This window comes from Theropithecus gelada, chromosome 6, assembly GCF_003255815.1.
Source record: "Theropithecus gelada isolate Dixy chromosome 6, Tgel_1.0, whole genome shotgun sequence".
Taxonomy (NCBI): domain Eukaryota; kingdom Metazoa; phylum Chordata; class Mammalia; order Primates; family Cercopithecidae; genus Theropithecus; species Theropithecus gelada.
In genome coordinates this window covers 127,767,822-127,788,062 of record NC_037673.1, presented here as the reverse complement: position 1 = coordinate 127,788,062, position 20,241 = coordinate 127,767,822, and the positions used below count along the sequence as shown (strand labels likewise).

Sequence of the window (20,241 nt, the reverse complement as noted above, 5' to 3'; positions counted from 1 at the left end):
TTGTCCTGACTGTTCTCAAACTATCCACCCACCTCCACCTCCAGAAGAGCTGGGATTACAGGTGTGAGTCACTGCACCAGGCATAAAAGTTTTATTAGTCCTATTTCTATCCATTTAATTTTCATTCTAAGTATCTGTTAAATTAAAAGGTGAACTGTGAAGTTAAAGACTACAATGATTGATAGAAATTTAAATTCTCTTTTAAATCAGAAAGTTTTAAGTTGTTTTTTGCATGATAGGAGTCATGACTGAAAATATACGTATGTATTCTGGTAAATAATTCCCTCCTTGAAAGAAAACAAAAATGAAACAAATTTAAAGGAAAGGCCAACCAGGATTGAAAGAAAACATTTATTGAATCAAAATCAATACTTTCTTTTTAATATCTACAAGCCAACACAGAATTCATTTTATTCAAGAATGAACACAATGTACAAAAAAAGTATGCTTATATTATAAAAATATGTCAATTTTATCTTCTGGGTGCTTAGCAGAAGTCATTTTAAACAAAATCAAGGCATACTTGTTCTCTATAATGAGTCTGCTATAACTTAACAACAAAGTGAAAGCTAATGTACTCCAAAGTATTTTTAAAGGCCCACTGATAATGCTGCACTGGAAATGCTAAACCCAATGTGAACTAAAGTCAACATTTCCGCTCTATGCTTATTGGCACCACTTCATGCCTCCATCATGGGAAAGTACCTCTTTTTACAGAAAGTAGAACACTGCTAACAGAATCCATGTGATTCAATCTTCAGTTTCCCTTAACATTTGTTAGCATGTATTTCAGCAAACATTAACAGTATAATGAATGTTGAGTAGTAAAATCCTATTTAATTAGCTTCAATTTAAAAATGAGATATGCTGCTATGGGGAACTTTACAACCCCATTTATAAATGTGGGAAAGCTGCCTCCCTAAAAAAAAAAAAAAAAAATTATGTCCAAGGTTAATACCGTATCTTTTTTTGTAATTGTCTTGATGTTATTGGCACCTCCCAGGCACTTTGGCATGTGCTCCTGTATAAAGTGTAGTTACTGTGCCTGCAGAGTTAGTGGCAGCTGCAGAGTAGTTATAGGCTGACAAGTCCACTTTTGGCTTACCATGGTGATCCGATCCAACACATGCTGGTCGTTGGAGCAGCAAAAAAACAAAACAAAACAGCGATTTGGAAAAAGAATAAATCATGAGTCGGGGAAAAGGATCACGGCTTCCCATATTGTTGTTCCAGGAGTTATATGACAAGTAGAAAAACTGTACTAATAATTTAAAGAGTCAAAATAGAAGTAGAATAAATAGCATGAGTGCTGATAACGCCAAGAAAACCCAATCTCCCTTCTAAAGAGCTTGCACACAGCAATGTCCCTGGCCAAGAAACTGATCGTGCCTGGCTGAGCAGAATGACAACGGTACTCAGGAAAATTCCACAATGCGACATCCACTTGGTGAATCAGTGACAATGGATAAATTCAACTTTAGAAGTTAGTTACTAAACTGCAAAATGTCTACTCTGAAGATGCAAATGTTTTTCCTTGGCAGATCCTCTCTGTGCCTGGGATTGACACAAAGGCTCAAAACTGCAAAATACAAAGATCAAGTAGTCTGGTGCCCCACTGTACTGGGTAAATTAAATTTTAGAAAGTGGAGGAGAAATGCTTTCACGTTTTACCTACATTAACCTAATGTTTGTTCAGTTGCCTGTTTTGCAAGAATCTGGGACTAAGGTAAATGAAGGCAGAAGATAAAGTGATCCCTGTTCCTTTATTCAAAGTTATCTAAAGTAAGTTTTTAATTAAGCCCCATTTGTTACATGAAACGTTAATCCTACCAAATGTAGTTAGGTAGGCTTGAATTGGACATAGGATTAAAACAGTTTAATGAGAACAAGACCACTGACTCTGGCTTAACACCACACTCTAACAGAAAAGAAGAAAGCTTTACAGAAATATCTGAAACATACAAAATTTGTGCAAGGACAAACATATTTTAGAACCTGAGCAAAGGCTTCGTACAGGTTGTTTTCACTGGCAATAATTCAGCCAGGTCAGTATGTATGTTGCTCTTACCAACTGACGTGGCCCCTAAAATATGTAGAGCACAGAAAGGCCAGTGACTCTGGAGGTCTGCAGTTAGTAGTACAGGCCAGAAGTTCAAGAAACTGCTACTGGAAACAACTGGATACCATAACATTAAAAAGAAGTAAAAATAAAAGAATGAGTGCAGAAAGAAACGAACAGCTAATAAGATGAAGATGCTCAGGATCGGACTGGATGAGAGTATGACCACAACACTCAGATACGTAACCACACCTGTTTACAACCACAGGTCCTTGCTCTCAAAATAAATATATATTGAACATTTACAACAGAATGAATGCCTTATGAATGCAAGCTTTTCTTTTATTGCAATTCTAATCAAACAGACCAAAAGGTCATACTTCTAAAGCTACAAGTAATCTTTTTCAATGAAAATGATGTGACTTGGTGCCACAGCTAAACTTTATCTAATAGCAGCATCATCAGCCCATGGCAGCAAAGAAATGTTCATTTCTGGCATCCCATGAGCTCTCACCGAAGCAACTTCATAAAGCATGCAGATACCTTACCTATTCTGCTGAAGTTTCAAACAAAAATGATCATTGTGCTTGTGGGTCTCATACCTTCCAAAATATACATAAATGATGGCAAATTAACAAATAATAGCAGGTCCTTGCTTTCCAATAAAATCGTAAGGCAGGGGGTCGGCAGTGAAAAGAAAAATGTTTAAAATAGAAAAAAAAAAAAAAAAACTGCAAAATGGTGTTAGCATTCACAAAAAAGATCATGCGAAGATCAGATCCATACTGATTAAACATTGAAAATTCAGTGACAATCCAAAGAACTCTGTCCATGAGTCCAAAGGCATGCAGGCCAGCTGAAGGAAATGCAGGATTCGTCTGACAGTATCTTCTTCAGAGCAGAACAGTAACATCTCACTGGAATAATCACGACAGGGTAGACAAGGTGCCATCACACTTCTTTTTTGTAATTCAAAATAAAAGAAACGCAATCACAGGACAAAAAAAAATTACAGAATAGTGGACAGAGAAAATACAGAAATTCACAATAACCCTATAAAACAAAAAAAACTTCAAATTATTTCTATATTTTCAGGGTTTATCCTTTTTCAAAGTAGTCTTTTTAATTAATCTGAAAAGTTTATAAACAATGAAGTGTTAACTATAAAATTATTACCCATGAGATTATCTTTAGTATCAATACTTTTTTGAGACAGGGTCTTGCTCTGTCACCCAGGCTGGAGTGCAGTGGCGCATTCTCAGCTGACTGCAACCCCTGTCTCCCAGGTTCAAGCAATTCTCGTGCCTCAGCCTCCCGAGTAGCTGGGATTACAGGCATGCACCACCACCCCCAGCTAATTTTTGTATTTTTAGTAGAGATGGGGTTTTACCATGTTGGCCAGGCTGGTCTCCAATTCCTGGCCTCAGGTGATCCCCACTTAGGCCTCCCAAAGTGCTGGGATTACAAGAGTGAGCCACCAGGCTCAGCCTCAATACTCAAAATAATAATTTCACTCTTGTTTAAAGGACACATAAGAAGCATCTTGTCATCAGAATCCTCCCCAACCAGATGTTTTAAAGTAAGGAAAAGAACCTAAAACAGATTCAAAGTGCAGAAACGACACTTAGCTGAGTAATTTTGCCTTTCCCAGTAAATTCACAATTAAAACATTATATATATATATATATATATATATATATATATATTTACTATTATTGGCCTGGCCATGTCTGGCCTTCAGGTCCAGACCCCCGAGTACTCACTGGAGAAAGGACCAGGGCTATCCCGCCTTCGTATCCACGAGCTGCATCTGCACATTGGCAGGCATTCCACCTCCGTAGCCTCCCTTGGACTGCATTTGGTTCTGAATGGAGCTAACCTAAAACAAGACAAAAATAAAACAAAATGGAAGTCAGGAACTAGGTCCGGTGCAACTAAGTAATTCTTTTCCCAGATTTTTATCTGAGCTGCTTTTTTCAGAAGGGTACTTTTATAGAAAAAAAAACTTTTTATAGACAAACGTTTTCTGGTTATAAGGACAAACAGGCTAGCAATTGAAACATTTTTTGCAAAAACCCCTGTTTTCTCTATTTCCAAATTACGAGTCAGTTTGTAATTCACAAGGCACTTGGTAACATCTGAAAAATAGTCAAAAATATATAGATCAACTCCACTTTTTTTTTTTTTAAAGACAGTCTTGCTCTGTTGCCCAGGCTGGAGTGCAGTGGCGTCATCTCAGCTCACTGCAACCTCCACCTCCCCAGTTCAAGTGATTCTCCTGCCTCAGCCTCTCTAGTAGCTGAGATTACACGCACACATCACCACGCTCAACTAATTTTTCTATTTTTAGGTTTCACCATGTTGGCCAGGCTGGTCTTGAACTGCTGACCTCAAGTGATCCGACTGCCTCGGCCTCTCAAAGTGCTGGGATTATAGGCATGAGCCACCGCGCCCGGCCGATCAACTCCACTTTGTTTCTCAACCTCAAGTATCTTAATTTACAGATATCTCACATATATAATCACCTCAATTACCTAGTAAAGAATCAAAACCAAGAAAATAAGCGTGAATAAAACTGGACCAACCAAAGATAAATCTTAAAAGTCTGTGTCATAAAATGTACCATGTTAACATAGCCTGATAAAGTAAAAAAGAATCAAAGAATCCAAAGACAGATAGTCCCAGTTTATTTATTAATATTGTAACTGGGTAAACTATCCTCTCTGAGTATCAGACTTCTTATTTGTAAAAGGGTTAAGATGGTAATCTCTCCCGACCACATTACAGGGCTGTTTCCTGATAGACTGCAAGATGTACAAAAGCCGGGATATTTTCTTTTTGCTGAAACAAAGGCACATAAAGTCATCTGCAAACTGTGAAGTACTTTTAGTATATCATTATTATTCTAATCTTAGTTCATATAAATTAGCAGTCTGGAAGCAGAGAACTGGAGAGTCAGGCTAGAGTGCTAGAAGAAGGAACACAAGCAATACGATTTTGGAGATGATGGCCTAACAGTGGAGAGGGAGCACTGGCAATGTGGTTGAGCATTTCATGGAATCAGCTCAAAGGGCCCTGCACAATTCCATGATTTGGAGGGAACCGGGGCATCATTCATTTATCAGTCATCTGCTTATCAAATACTTACTGAGCACCTACTGTAATATAAGGCATGAAGGGTGAGGTGCTTTCCACTGGTGATTCTGAGTCAATATATTTAAAGAAAGACTTGTCTAACTCATTTTTGGAGTCAGTCAGGTTTCAATATATACTATAATAGAAGATAATGGCAAAACAGAAAATGCATAGCTTATTTAGATCAAAAAAGTCTAAATGAGAATATGTGTTTGGCTCTTAAATGGGGACATTTTTACTAACCTGGAAATTTACTTACATGGAACATCTTATTTGTATGACATCACATTATAAGGTATTGCTGTAATAGTCACATTAATAAAATGACTACTTCAGGTAAGAGTGTAAGAAGAAATCTGTATTTATTTTTGTTTGTTTTTTAAACATAAAATTCCTCAGTTAATGCAGTGTGAAGAGGCTAGGGCCTGTCATATGACACTAGTTCAAATTCATCATCTGCCCCTTTATGGTAACTAACATTAAGTTATGCGGCACTAACATTAAGTTATGCGGCACAAACCTGATACCAAATAATTTTCCACCTAACATGGCATGTTAGCTTTTATAGATATTTTAGGTCTGTCTTAAAAAACATCCTTATGACCAGGTGCAGTGGCTCACAGCTGTAATCCCAACACTTTGGGAGTTTGAAGTAGGCAGATAACTTGAGCCCACGAGTTTGAGGCCAGCCTGGACAACATAGTGAAACCCCGTCTCTACAAAAAAAATACAAAACCATCCTGGCCAACACGGTGAAACCCCATCTCTACTAAAAAAAATACAAAAAATTAGCCGGGCGAGGTGGTGGGCGCCTGTAGTCCCAGCTACTCGGGAGGCTGAGGCAGGAGAACAGCGTGAACCTGGGAGGCAGAGCTTGCAGTGAGCTGAGATCTGGCCACTGCACTCCAGCCTGGGTGACAGAGCAAGACTCTGTCTCAAAAAAAAAGAAAAAAGGAAAAAAACAAAACAAAACAAAAATACAAAAACTAGCTGGGCATGGTGGTGCAGCCTGTAGTCCCAGCTACTGGGGGAGGCTGAGGCAGGAGGATCGATTGAGCCTAGGAGGTCAAAGCTGCAGTGAGCACTCCAGAAAGAGGCAACAGAAAGAGCCTTTGCATAAAAAAAAAAACCCCAAACCAACAAACAAAAAATCTTTGTTTTTACACTATGCATTCAATAATGCCATGCAGATTCTAAGAAAGAAAAAAAGTAATTTTTTCTCCAAAAGTCAATTCTTCAATTTAAAAGGTTAGGTTTATCTTAAGTAACCTTTATTAAGTAACTTTAATAAGTAATCTTTCAGTGCTGAGATTGAATGTATTATTGTGACTGTGAATATACAATATTTTAACACAGGATATTAATGAACAGGTAACAGAAATCTTTTCTGGAAAAAAGGTAGTAGAAAAGAAAGTCTTTGACACTAAGGTAGAATAAGAATATATTTAGAGGAAAAAAGAAATTACAAGTCATCTAACCATTCAATAATATAGTTCAGGCAAGCCTGTTGCATATGCGTCAAGCCACATTCCTAATACTAGCTGCTCAGTTCTTTTCTTTGAATAAACAGCATGTCTATTTATGGTTTTTTCTTATTTATTATTGCACTGCATAGGAGAACATAATTTTTCTAACAGAGTCAGGCTCATCAAATCAGAACTATCCATGATACTTTCAAGAAAAGTTACTTGGCCAGGAGCGGTGGCTCACACCTGTAATCCCAACACTTTGGGAGGCCGAGGTGGGTGGATCACTGGAGGTCAGGAGTTTGAGACCAGCCTGGCCAACATGGTGAAACCCCACTCTACTCAAAATACAAAAAATTAGCCAGGCATGGTGGTGCATGCCTGTAATGCCAGCTACTCGGGAGGCTAAGACAGGAGAATCGCTTGAACCTAGGAGGCAGAGGTTGCAGTGAGCTGAGTTTGTGCCACTGCACTCCAGCCTGGGTGACAGAGCAAGACTACATCTCAAAAAAAAGTTACTAACTGAACAACACTGTTCCGAGCAGCAAGAACACAGTGCTCTGTGACGGTGGGATGGATGCTGAATATTGCTTTAGAGATAGCAAACTCAAATATGAATTAACTACAGAACACATTTGGGAAACACATTTAGCTCTAAAGAGCTGAAATACTTCATAAAAAGTCCACTTCAGTAGCAGAGAAGGCTGCCTGGAGACAACAAGGTAGAAACTCCACCACAGCTAAAGTCCCATCTCTATCCTGCATCTAAGATTAAGAGGCAGGTGTGCAAGCCCTGCAAAGTACAGTCCTAAAGTTCTACCTAAACTACGAGAAGCAAAAAAGATAATATGCCAATGATAGGTTTTTCATTCAGGGAGGAATCTTAAAGGAAATTCGGAAATGTACATAAGATTTTAAATGCTACAAACTAAAATTTAATTCCTCCTATACAGTTGGATTTATTTCTTTGAGATGGGGTCTCAGTCACCCAGGCTGGAGTTCAGAGGCATGATCTCAGCTCACTGCAACCTCCCGCTCCCAGGTTCAAGCAGTCCTCCCACCTCAGCCTCCCAAACAGCTGGAATCACAGGTGCATATTACTTCACTCAGCTATTTTTTTTTTTGTATTTTTGGTAGAGACAGGGTTTCACTACGTTGCTCAGGCTGGTCTTGAACTCCTGAGCTCAGGTGATCCACCTGCCTCAGCCTCCCAAAGTACTGGGATTATAGGAGGGAGCCACCATGTCTGGCCTTATAGTTGGATTTTTAAAAAATCTGAGGTGGCAGAGACAACATCTGTTGATGAGAGAGAAATTAAAATTCATTATATATAATAAATTTGAAACTACCCATTCTCTTTATTATAGTAACCATATTAATAAAAGTAATAGGGCCCCAGTTAGTCTTTCTACACTATGTCGATGCAGGAAACAAAGCTACTGACTATTTTGACAGCGACATGATATCTCTTGCATTTCCACAAAGCAGTCAAGTGAAACAAAGTACTTTTCCTACAGATTTAAAACAAACAAGCTGTTTCCTTTCCAGGAAGGTTCAAATGTCACTCCTTTGCTTACCTAGTAACTGCAATGACAAACGTCGTTGCTGTATCCAGGATACCCATCTACCTATTTTTAAAGTCCCTGTTAAGTCTTTTGTTAGTGCCGTCTAGTAAGCTGGTATACAGTGGATCATAATTTTGTTTATAAAACCCTTATTGACTTTCTGGTTCTGAACACTTTAGGGATCATTTAGATGCTTGTTTACTTTAGGAATGGGGAAAAGAGTCAGTCTGTTGATCCTTAGTGGCTTGCTTTAAGGCAAATGTGAGGAACAACTCTGACAAGAACCTGCATTTGGTGCTGCTTCTATTATAATGCATTCTGGTTTTCTCTTCAACAAAAATTAAAGACTAAAAGATCAGCTGAGTAGATCTAAAGCCTATTCTGAAACTCACTGAAACCTCTATTAAAAGACAGCGAATAAATCTTATTTCTGATTCTTCACATGCTGCTGGCAAATGTGACAAATTTTTACTGCCTTGACCTAAAGGGATATGTGAAAATTCTAATCCTATGCTTACTGCATGAGAACTTAGAGTAAATAAATCACCAACATTCTAATATTATCAGGTAAAGATGAATAGTTTGTAACAGGGGGCCCAAAACCGGAAGTGGCCTGTTAGGAACCGGGCTGCACAACAGGAGGTGAGCAGCTGCAAGTGAGCATCACTGCCTGAGCTCCGCCTCCTGTCACATCCGTGGTGGCACAAGATTCTCATAGGAGCACGAACCCTGTCGTGAACTGCACATGTGAGGATCTAGGTTGCGGACTCCTTATGAGAATCTAATGCCTGATGAACTGAAGTGGAACAGTTTCACCCCAAAACCATTTCCCCCATGGAAAAACTGTCTTCCACGAAACCGGTCCCTGGTGCCAAAAATGTTGGAGACCACTGGTTTATAAAGTAAAGCAATAAAAATGTGTGCAAAAGGCAACTAACTGAACTTAAAAGAACGAAAAGAGATTATTATTTAAAAGGCTGATATCCAAGTCTCTTTGGTGGGAGCAAGAGAATCAATAGGATATTAACCTCTACTCTGAACCAAATCCTTTCAAGTTTCAAAGTATTTATTCGGGACAAAGGCAGCTATGAAGAATTGCGTACAAGAAACAGAAACAAATACATAACCCAGCAAATTCGAAGAGATTAATTTTTCATCATTAGTTTGCTTCTCTCTCTTCTATGCTCATATTATGTATTTACATTCACTGTATACAAATTCATTTAGCATAATGCTATTAAAAATATTTGTGCCTATCACACAGGTTTCACATGACTATGCCCCAATGCCCTACCTGCATGTCCCACCAACATACTTACTGAATTCATTCCACTGAACAGGTCTCCTGATCCAACATGAGCCGTGTGCACAAAGTTTGTGGGCTCTCCAATCATACTTCTGTCAATCCGTCGTCGCCTTTTCTAAAATATGGGGGAACAATGTGTTGAGAAAGTGATCTTATGAACAACTTATCCTGATGGATTTTTATACTATGACTGTTTAATAAATTTGCCAAGAACACAAAAATGCCTAGCTCTTAGACTGCCACAATTACTTCTTATGATGAAATCCCCAAGAGAAATATATGCACAAAAATGATTAGTAAAGCAAAATAACAGGTTATTATTTAGAACTTAATAGATTATTTGGTCTAGTTTTGGTCATCCACATATTTGTATAATAACCGCTTAAGTTTTATTCTTTTTAAATAATGAGACAAATGTAAAATTACCCTCAGTCACTATTATTGTTGGCAAAGAACACAGTGCGGTTTGAATACAATGTCTGATTTTAAACATTACTTTCTGGCTTTCACCATTAACAGATGTATTATATTTTGATGGTTATTATTCAGATTATACCCAATTACCTTTCTATGCTAAAATGAATCTGGGGGTGGGGGTTGGAGGGTAAGAGGGTGACAGATTTGGTCCTAGTCCATTCACTCTTCTCTGGTCTGTTCTAGCTGGGAACTAAACCTGTTGACTAACTAGGCTGGGTCTTACTGACTCTTCCTACATTTTTTTTTTTTTTTGAGATGGAGTCTTGCTATGTTACCCAGGCTGGTCTTTAACTGGGCTCAAGCAATCCTCACACCTCAGCTTCCAAGTAGCCAGCATTACAGGCATGCACCACTACGCCTGGCTGACTCTTCCTAGTTTTTGACAACCACTTCTCATGGGGTGCTAAGCCCCATTTTCCAGTAACTTTAGCCACCAGCTGGTATTCCTGTTCTGACCAATATGCTCATCTACCCCTTAGAGATTATTTCCTTACCATACTGCTGTGTTTCACTGATTAAGAGTTTTCCAGCTTTGAAGATTATCTTAGATCTGTCCTGTTTTCCATGACCCCTTAGATATGATAATCTTATTGGGAGAGATCACTGGCCACGTTGGGTTAGTGTCCTACTATGGGGCTCTGCTTATCCCAGTTTACTGTGAATAGTATACTTCTGAAATTGCAGCTTCCCTCAAAACCAAGCAGAGTTATAAACTTGTTGGATTAGCTGCTTTTGAACATAACACTTTTATGTCCTTATCTATTGAAATGCTGGCATGATCCTGATAAACCTAAAAATTTTATCAAGACAGTCCCATATGACAGCTCCTCAGGATGAGAACATGACTTTCTATAAAACCACAGAAGTGGCGAGCCCATGCATATATTTTAGAAGTCAATATACATTGTTTTACTGTCCTCTCATTTATATTTTCATAGATAGAAACAAACAAAAAACAAACCCTGACGCTTTTCCTTTGAAATATTTATGTTCTTCATCCTTAGAATTCAGCAATGACATTAGACCATCTCCAAGTTTGTTGGATTTTCCTTCCAGTAATTCTGCATGGCACATGGTTATATAAACACAGGTTTTCTGTATCTTAGAAAAGTTTTATTCTATTAGTTCCTTGGTAATTGCTCCATGTGTTCATTTTGCTATTTTTGGAGTTCCCGCTACGTGGACATTTGAACATGTATGTGTCTATAATCTTCCAAGTTTCTTAGATTTCCATCATTTATTTATCTTTATAATTTCACTGCATTGGAACATAACTCCACTTTATCCTCTTCAGAGGTCCACGCTAGACAGTAAATATTATAACTTTGCAGGCCAACACAGTCTCCACTGTAGCTCTGACTCAACTCTGCTATTGTAGTATGAAAACAGCTGCAGAGCACATGAAATTAAATGAGTGTAGCTGTGTTTTGGTAAAAATTTATTTACAAAAACAGGTGACAGGCTAGATTTGGCCTGTAAAAGTAGTTGTCTGCTGACCCCAGCTCTAGATTTTTTCAGTAGTAGCCACATAATTTTTTTCCATTATGGTTATTTTTCAGAAGCTCTTCATTATGACATGTCATTGCAATATTTTTTAATCTCTGAAAAAGTTGTATTATAGTTTTTCACTCTTTTCCCTAAAAACAATTATACAAATTATAAGTCTATAACACTAGGGAACAAAGTACTCTCATTGCTTTATTTGAACAAGTTTAGTTTTACTTCGAGCCCTTTTTTGGAAGTTGGTAAGAAACTGTCTATTGGAGCCCTGTTCCATAGAATCATATGAAACTTTCAGGTTAAAATGGTATCATAAAGTCAAGAGGCTTTTGTCTATGTGTTTTAATTTTTCTATTTCTTAGCACAACACACTGGTTTCCTGTTATCCTTTTCTCGCATATTGCTCCCTCCGATGATCTTAGAGGTGTCTCATACAAAGACTCCCTGCCCCTAATGGCAGACTTGCCACCCACAACCATCCTTTGATCTGGAGTGCTGCATGCCAGCAGTGCACTCGTGTTTTCCTCTGTTCCCCATAGACTCAGTTTGTCTATTTCCAACCACCCCCCTCAACGTACTTCTCTTCATACTATTTTTGTTTGGAATGATAAAGCATAATTCTATAAATTACCCTTAAACAATGCTAGCTTATCTTTTTTAGGAATAAGGTAAGGAAAAAATGCTAACAGTTTTGTGCCTTTCTCTTCTTAATAATATATTATTACATTTCCACTAAATTTTCCTTATTAGGAAGCTGTTTGGGCAGGTCCAGAAATGTAATCTTTACCATCACAGGATACGAATTTTCTCAGCACGTGGGCAGGACAAATTATTGTGATTTCTTCCCCAGTGAGCCCCCTAACTGACAGGTAGAGAGGGAAGCTTCTAGGTTCTTGTCAGGACAGTAGCCTCTGCAGGACACCAGACTCTTCCCAAGGCGTTACGCAGTCAACATGTCAAGATAACTGCTTCTGATATACAGAGAGAGCCACTTGGCTCTCTCAAGCAAAGGAGGAGGTGGTACCAGAGAATCAGACCTACTTCCAGACCACTAGGAGGAGTCTTGATCATCCCTTGTCCTGTGAACATGCAGAAACAACAACTAACAGTTCTCATTCTGCATCATTTCCTCCAGAAGGGTGTGTTTAGAACTTGCCAAAAGGCTCCACTTGGTCTATACCTCCATATTAAATGATTTATTATCACAGGATTGTGTTGGGGGAGAACAGAAACCACAGTGTGCTCAGGCCACCACCCATCTCACCCAAAAAGAATGAACAGATATGCTTGTGAAAGAAGGGTATTAACACATACTCACAAACAATAATTCCGCAAACATGATTACTGAGAATATTCAAAAGCTGGTAACAAAACTAGTTCCCAAGAAGCTACTCTCACGCTGAAAAGCAAAGGATGAGAAGACTTCAGCTTACTTCTGTCATACTGTGTTATTAGATAATATATATGAATGTGAAAATAGTGAGTATTTTTCAACTTGAACTATACCGAGCTGGGAGTCAAACCTTAGTACTGGAAGGTTTCTTCATGGCATCTAATATAACACTGTTTGTGAGATATGAAAGAAGCTTTCAGTCCTTTGCTCCCCAAGGCTGAGGGAACTCAGCTGTCCAGAAACTGAAAGGAGAACTGTGTTGTGCAAGCACAGTAAAGATAAAGACCTAAGATGAAAATAGTAAGATAAGGAAGAACCAGATCACATAGGGTTTGTAAAGGACTGAAGTGTGTGATCCTCCCAAGAACAATGGGAAATAATTGAAAGTCTTTTAAAGCAGAGGAACAACATGATCAAATAGTTTTAGAAGACTATTCCACAATAGCTATAGGTGGAAAACACGTTAGAAGAGGTCAAAATAAGTTATTAATGCTGGTGAAAAGGGATTATGTGGATTCAACTAATAACACAGATGGAAAGAAGCAGATAGATTGAAGAAAGTGGTCAGTGGATAACATCAACAGCATTTGGGCCAGGCGTGGTGGCTCACACCTGTAATCCCAGCACTTTGGGAGGCTGAGGTGGGCAGATCACCTGAGGTCAAGAGCTCGAGACCAGCCTGGCCAACACGGTGAAACCCCGTCTCTACTAAAAAATACAAAAATTAGTCAGGCATGGTGGCAGGCACCTTAATCCCACCTACTTGGGAGGCAGAGGCAGGAGAATCGTTTGAACCAGAGAGGCGGAGGTTGCAGTGGGCTGAGATCGAGCCACTGCACTCAAGCCTGGGGGACAAGAGCGAGATTTCTCTCAAAAAACAAAAAAGGCATTTGGTTGCAGGCTGGATTTGGTAACTGAGCAAGGGAGGAGTTAAGAAATACGCACAGACTTCATACTTCCGCAGAGTATGCAATTCACTGGGTTCGGAAAGAATCCAAACTGGAGATAAAAGACTGAGACTCACCAGCATTAACAAAGCCATGTTAATGAGATTTCCTAGACAAACTAAATTTCTGTGGTTGGGTAAAGAAGAAGCCATCAAAGAAGGCCAAAAAGAAACAGGCTGAAAGTCAGTAGGAAAATCAGCAGTGTGTACAAGTGTCAAGAGGGAGCAGGCAACAGAGCTGAAAGGTGATGAGAGGTCAATTAAAGACAGAAATACATGCACTGGATTCAGCAGTATCACGTCGATGGGCACCTTAGTAAGTGCTATGTCAGTGGAGTAAAAGGAGGGAAGACACACTGGAGGGGACTGAGGTGGGTCTAAGAAGTGGAAAATGGCGAAAGAGAACAGAGACAACGCTGGAGAAAAGTCCGGCCTTCTGGACAGGAAGAAGATAGGTCAGTGGCTGCAAGGAGAAAAGGAGATGAGGACAGATTGAATTTTTCCCCCGTAAGATGGCAGAGAATTCATTATGCTCAATTTCTAATGGGAAAGATCCAGTAAAAGAGGTAAATAAAAAGAAGGAAAAAGAAAATGGATTGTCAACATTACAAGGTTCCTGAGAAGGCAGTAGAGGTGGATCCAGACACAGGTGGAGGTGATCTTGACACTCTTTCCTACAACACTCTATCAAAAACCTGGATTTAAATATAATTAAATATTCTAAAATACAAAAATGCAATATTTTCAGGCACAATGTGGACATTTAAGGAATGGCACACTTATTTGGACTACTGTATTAATAGTCACGGGTGGCCAGGCATGGTGACTCATGCCTACAATCCCAGCACTTTGGGAGGCCAAGGCTGGTGGATCACTTGAGGTCAGGAGTTCAAGACCAGCCTGGCCAACATGGTGAAACCCTGTCTCCGCTAAAAATACAAAAATTAGCCAGGCTATAAGAATGATAAAATGAACTTTGGGGACTTGGGGCTCTGGAAGAGTGGGAGGGGGTCAAGGGATAAAAGACTACAAATACAGTGCAGTGTACATTGCTCGGGTGATGAGTACCCCAAAATCCACAAATCACCACTAAAGAACTTACTCATGTAACCAAATACCACCTGTACCCCAATAACTACGGAAAATTAAATAAATATTTTAAGAAAAAAAATTAGCTGGGCATGGTGGCAGGCACCTGTTATCCCAGCTACTCGAGAGGCTGAGGGAGGAGAATTGCTTGAACCCGGGGCTGGGGGGTGGGAGGGGGAGGCTGCAGTGAGCCGAGATCACACCACTGCACTCCAGCCTGGGTGACAGAGTGAGACTCCATTTCAAAAAAAAAAAAAGAATAGTCATGGGCAAACAAGGGGAATTCCGGAGTCGGACCTCCACAAAGAAAAACAGGAAATGGTGCACTCTGCTCTGATACGTATTAACAGTTGTCGTTAGCAGAGTCACCGTGTTTCCTGGAAACAAATTCTTTATAGGGAACTTTGTTAAGAACGTCAACCATCTGAATAATCCTTGCATCCTGAAAATACTAACTTTTATTCTGCATAAGGTAAAGGACTAGAGCCCCAAATGAATCACTATGTTAGTGTGGAGGGGACATTAGGCAAAATGTCTCTTCCCATGACTTTTTACAGTATTACATCATAATTATTAAAGATAATGAATTAATTTGGAGTATATGCAAAGAGGCGAGAAGCAGGTTAATTTCAAAGTATGTGCTACTGTGTGAACCATATTTGCATCCTTATCTAAACAAGTATGTATATAACCATACTTTATCTACCTCCGTCACATTTCTGGCATATGGATCAAACTGTAGCTTCTAGAAAACAGTAATTACATAATCACTTAAAAGTTAAAACTTCCCCAAAGACTATTCTCTGGGCAGCTTAGTGTGCAAACACAGGTCACTGAGAAGCAAATGAAGGCCAGGTCCCATCAGGTTAGCAGAAGGCCTACAGTAAGAGTAAAAGATGGTACAGCCTGAGGTAGTTCTAGAAGCAGATACAGAGGGAATAAAGAAAATGAAAATACCTGCCATCTGGGACAGTGAAAACAGCTGGAACTTTCAGGGTATAAAACAGCAATCATTTATGCAAATGTGGCCAAAGTAAATGAAAGGCTGAAAGCTATGCTACTAACTCAACTTTATGACCTGGAGAAAGTCAGTTGAGTTGTATAACTGAATCCCTAAATCTATGAATTAAATCTAACAAGCCCACTATTTCCAAATTTTGTCTTGGGGCATCCCAGCAAAATCCAGGGGTGCCAGGGTTTTCTATTTGAGGGAAACACAGTGAGACTCAATGTGTGTTTGACACTGAGTGAGCTACCAACTTCAGATAATTTGTAACTTCAACATTAGAACATACATTCTTTTTAACAGCATATCCTTGTGAAGCTGAGTTTTCAGTGGTTACTGTGAAAAAACCCAAGCACTATGCAAAAGTCAGTATGGAACTAGAAAAGAAGGTGGTGGTGTTCAGTCTGATTCCACAGTTTGAGAAGTTGTATAATCCTAACCGGCACAAACACACCGTAAGTATGTAAATGGTTATTTAAGAATTAAATAAAAATATTTTTCCTTTCAATTTATATCTTATTTTTTAAAGGCAAATAAGTTGTTGGGACATAAATCTTTACTAAGTTGTTTGTACCAAATTAGTTAATAAACAAGTCTGTATGGTATTTCTCTTGGCCTAGAGGCACCATGAAAAAAATTACAGAACTGTTAAGGGAAGTTTGGGAACCTCTGAAATACATTCATTTTTTGAAATATTGACAGTGTAATTAGGAACCAGGCATTTCTAAAACAAGTGGGTATTTTTTTCTGTGATGAAAGTGACTGATTCCCTGGGTGTGTGAGCTGCTTCCGAGTTAATCAATCTAGTTCACAGTACAGAAAAAAAGACTAACAAAAGTTGTAATAATATAAAAAATGGACTTGACATTTTTTGATGAAAATGATCTTCCTAGTGGATATTCATTGACACAAAAATTGAAAGTACCTTTTATGGTAGCAATGTCAACAAACTATATGAAACGCCCTTGCCCCAAGTCTCTCCCTACTCATTCTTTGAGACCCAACTCAAACATAACATTCTGACTTGAGGCTGTTAGATATTTCCTGTTCTGAACATTCAGAGCACATGGCTCATATTTCAATTATAGTACTTAAAACATTGTATTGTAACTTACTTGCTTACAGTTTGATTTTCCTACACTACTACAAGTTCTGTAAAAGTAGCTGTGCCTGACACACAGTAGACAATAAATGACTGTTGAATGAATAAAAGGCTTTTTTAAAGAAACAATGTCAGCTCAGTTCTCTAAAAATTGTTTGTCTTATCTAATATTATCGCCAAATATTTCTCAAGAACCTATTATATTTGGAAGATGTAAACAATGTAATGCCAATTCTAATGGAGTTTACATTTCTGCACAAAAAATACTTATCTGCTGATTTAATTTTCTCTGTTTCATAGAAATGCTGTGTGCTCTAGGGAGGTTTTAACTGGTAACACTGTTTTAGTTTTTATATTGGGTACAACCTCTAAAGCAGTGGTTCTCAAGATACAGTATACATCAGAATCCCTGGAAGGTTTGTTAAAACACAGGTTTCTGAGTTCTAGTCACACAAGAATTTCAGATTGAGCAAGTTTGGAGTGGGGCTTTAATTTGCGTATCTAACAAGATTCCAAGTGATACTGATGGCTTAACAGTTTAGAAACACTGGCTCTAAAGATTAACAGCTGAATGACTATTATTAAAAAGTCAGGCCAAGCATGGTGGCTCACGCCTGTAAGCCTAGCACTTTGGGAGGCTGAGGGTGGATTGCCTGAGCTCAGGAGTTCGAGACCAGCTTGGGCAACATGGTAACACATCATCTCTACAAAAACACAGAAAATTAGCCAGATGTGGTGGCACACCCCTGTAGTCCCAACTACTAGAGAGGCTGAGACACAAGAATCTTTGGAACCCGGGAGGCAGAGGTTGCAGTGAGTCAAGATCACACCACTCTAGTCTGGGCAACAGAGCGAGACTCTGTCTCCAAAAAAAAAAAAAAAAAAAAAAAATTACATATAGTCAAATAACAATAGATGCTGGTGAGGCTGCAGAGAAAAGGGAACACTTATATGCTGCTGGTGGGAACGTAAATTAGTTTAGTCATTGTGGAAAGCAGTATGGCAATTTCTCAAAGAAGTGAAAACAGAAGTATCACTTGACCCAGGACCCCCTTACTGAGTATATACCCAAAGGAATATAAATCATTCTACCATAAAGACACATGCACACGTATGTTCATCGCAGCACTATTCACAATCGCAAAGTCATGGCATCAACCTAAATGCCCATCAGTGGTAAACTGGATAAAGAAAACGTGGTACATGTATGCCATGGAATACCTCACAGCCATAAAAAAGAACCAGACTATGTCCTTTGGAGCAACACAGATGGAGCTGGAGGCCATAACATAATACCACATGTTCTCACTTATAAGTGGGAGCTAAACATTGAGTACACATAGACACAAAGAAGGCAACAACGGATATCAGGACCTATCTGAGAGTACAGGGTGGGAGGAAGGAGAGGATCAAAAAACTACCTAATGGTTACTATGCCTATTACCTGGGTGATGAAATTATCTGTACACCAGGTAATCTGTGACTCAGTTTACCTATATAATAAACCTACACATGTACCCCCTGAACCGCAAAGGTAAATTAAAAAATAAAGGTTAACAGCTGAATATTTAAGAAGTAAAAATGGGTAATAAAGAGTACTTATAAGATACCGGGCACAGTTCCAAGAACTTTAAAGCCATGAACTCATTTGCTAGCACCTTCTATAGCAGTATATGACATTTTACCTTCCCTTCAAATCTGGGATCCTCTGGCAAACTCTCACTTCTTGTCTCAGCCATTGCTCAGAAGTCCTCATTTGTTCACCTTTGTACTCTCTACTGAATAAAGTTTCTTTTTTTTTTTTTGAGACAAGAGTCTCACTCGTCACCCAGGCTGGAGTGCAATGGCACAATCTCAGTTCAATGCAACCTCCGCCTCCTGGGTTCAAGCGATTCTCATGCCTCAGCCTCCCAAGCAGCTGGAATTACAGGTGTGCACCACCATGCCCAGCTAATTTTTTGTATTTCTAGTAGAGATGGGGTTTCACCATGTTGGTCAGGCTGGTCTTGAACTCTTGACCTCAACTAATCCACCCACCTTGGCCTCCTAAAGTGCTGAGATTACAGGTATGAGCCACCATGCCTGGTCAAGATGGGAGTCTTAACAGTGTCCAGGTCCTGGATACTCATGTTCAAGAAGCTGAATCCACCCTTCCCATGGGTGGTAATCTGAGTTGATAAAACTGCCTGTGGAAGTCTGGTTTCTAAGAATGTAACAAAAAATTTCTAATATGTTAAGGGAAAAATGAAAGAGAAACAAGGTTTTAGATACTGCAGAAACTGGAAAAAAAATCTGCTCTTCAATAACTGAGTAGCCTACTTTGGATTCCAAATTCTCATACTTAGGTCAAAACTTGAGAAAATAATAAACTTCTTCTATATACAAACTTGTACTGTATCTTCTACAGTGAGAAAAATAAAAAATTCTACTTGTCTGGCTTCTAGAGCTTAGCTCACTCACTGGAATGCCAGCAGTGGCCCTCAAGTGACAGAGTGTATATAAGGAGCTATCTCTACAGGAGATGAGAGTCACACCATAGATCACCACAGAGAAACCAAAACCAGCTAGTATTATAAGCAGAGAATTATCTAAGTCAAAGTACAGAAAGGAAAGATATTTTGTGCTGGAAATATTCATAAATAAATAGGTGAGCTGCTGGTAATGCATTTACAATCTAATCTTAAGTGTGGTGCTGTTGGTATCTGTCTGACAACTAACCTTTTCTTACTCAGTATGTATTTTGCAGCTTGTGACAGATGAGAAGTTTGCAAGAGACCCCAAAATTTGTTTTTAAAAGGAATCTCTAAAGCAAATCTATAGTGACCTTTTCAAGGGCCAAATTGCTAAAAGCAAAATTGAAGGAACTAGTTGTTCTCATCTCTCAGTGAGAAACCTGAAGTGAAAACAGTTTTTTTCTCCTTCTATTTAAAATTAGTATCTGGTTTAAGTCACATATTCCAAGGATGAAAACTGAAGCACAAAATAGGTCAAAAAAAAAAAAAAAAAAAGGAAGGGAGAAACTAATTTGAACTAGCTTTCAAGTATTAATGATATATTTGTCAATGGTGTTAAAAACCTTTCACTAGAAATTTCTGCCATTATGGGTCCATCTGGGATTGTTCCTATCCACTCTATATATACAGTGTACAATGTACCTAGGAAGGTATTACTTGCCAAAGTCCCACAGCTAACTAAAA

General features: G+C 38.8%; 1 protein-coding gene across 6 annotated transcripts in view; it reads right to left on the bottom strand.

Annotated features, from left to right (window-relative positions):
- Positions 1 to 332: 332 nt before the first annotated feature.
- Positions 333 to 20,241, bottom strand: part of CDC42SE2 (CDC42 small effector 2) — a 136,178-nt gene continuing 116,269 nt past the window's right edge. For 3 of the 6 annotated variants that reach the window (XR_003119818.1, XM_025387725.1, XM_025387728.1), the window contains 3 exons: positions 9,545 to 9,646; positions 3,823 to 3,938; positions 333 to 3,018 (listed from right to left, as the gene is read on the bottom strand). Coding sequence is in view for 5 of the 6 variants with exons in the window: in XM_025387725.1 (XP_025243510.1) it covers positions 3,840 to 3,938; positions 9,545 to 9,646 (201 nt within the window). In the remaining variant the exon portion in view is untranslated. Of the gene's footprint in view, positions 3,113 to 3,822; positions 3,939 to 9,544; positions 9,647 to 20,241 lie in introns of all 6 variants that reach the window. The other 3 variants (XM_025387727.1, XM_025387724.1, XM_025387726.1) reach the window with 1 other exon arrangement.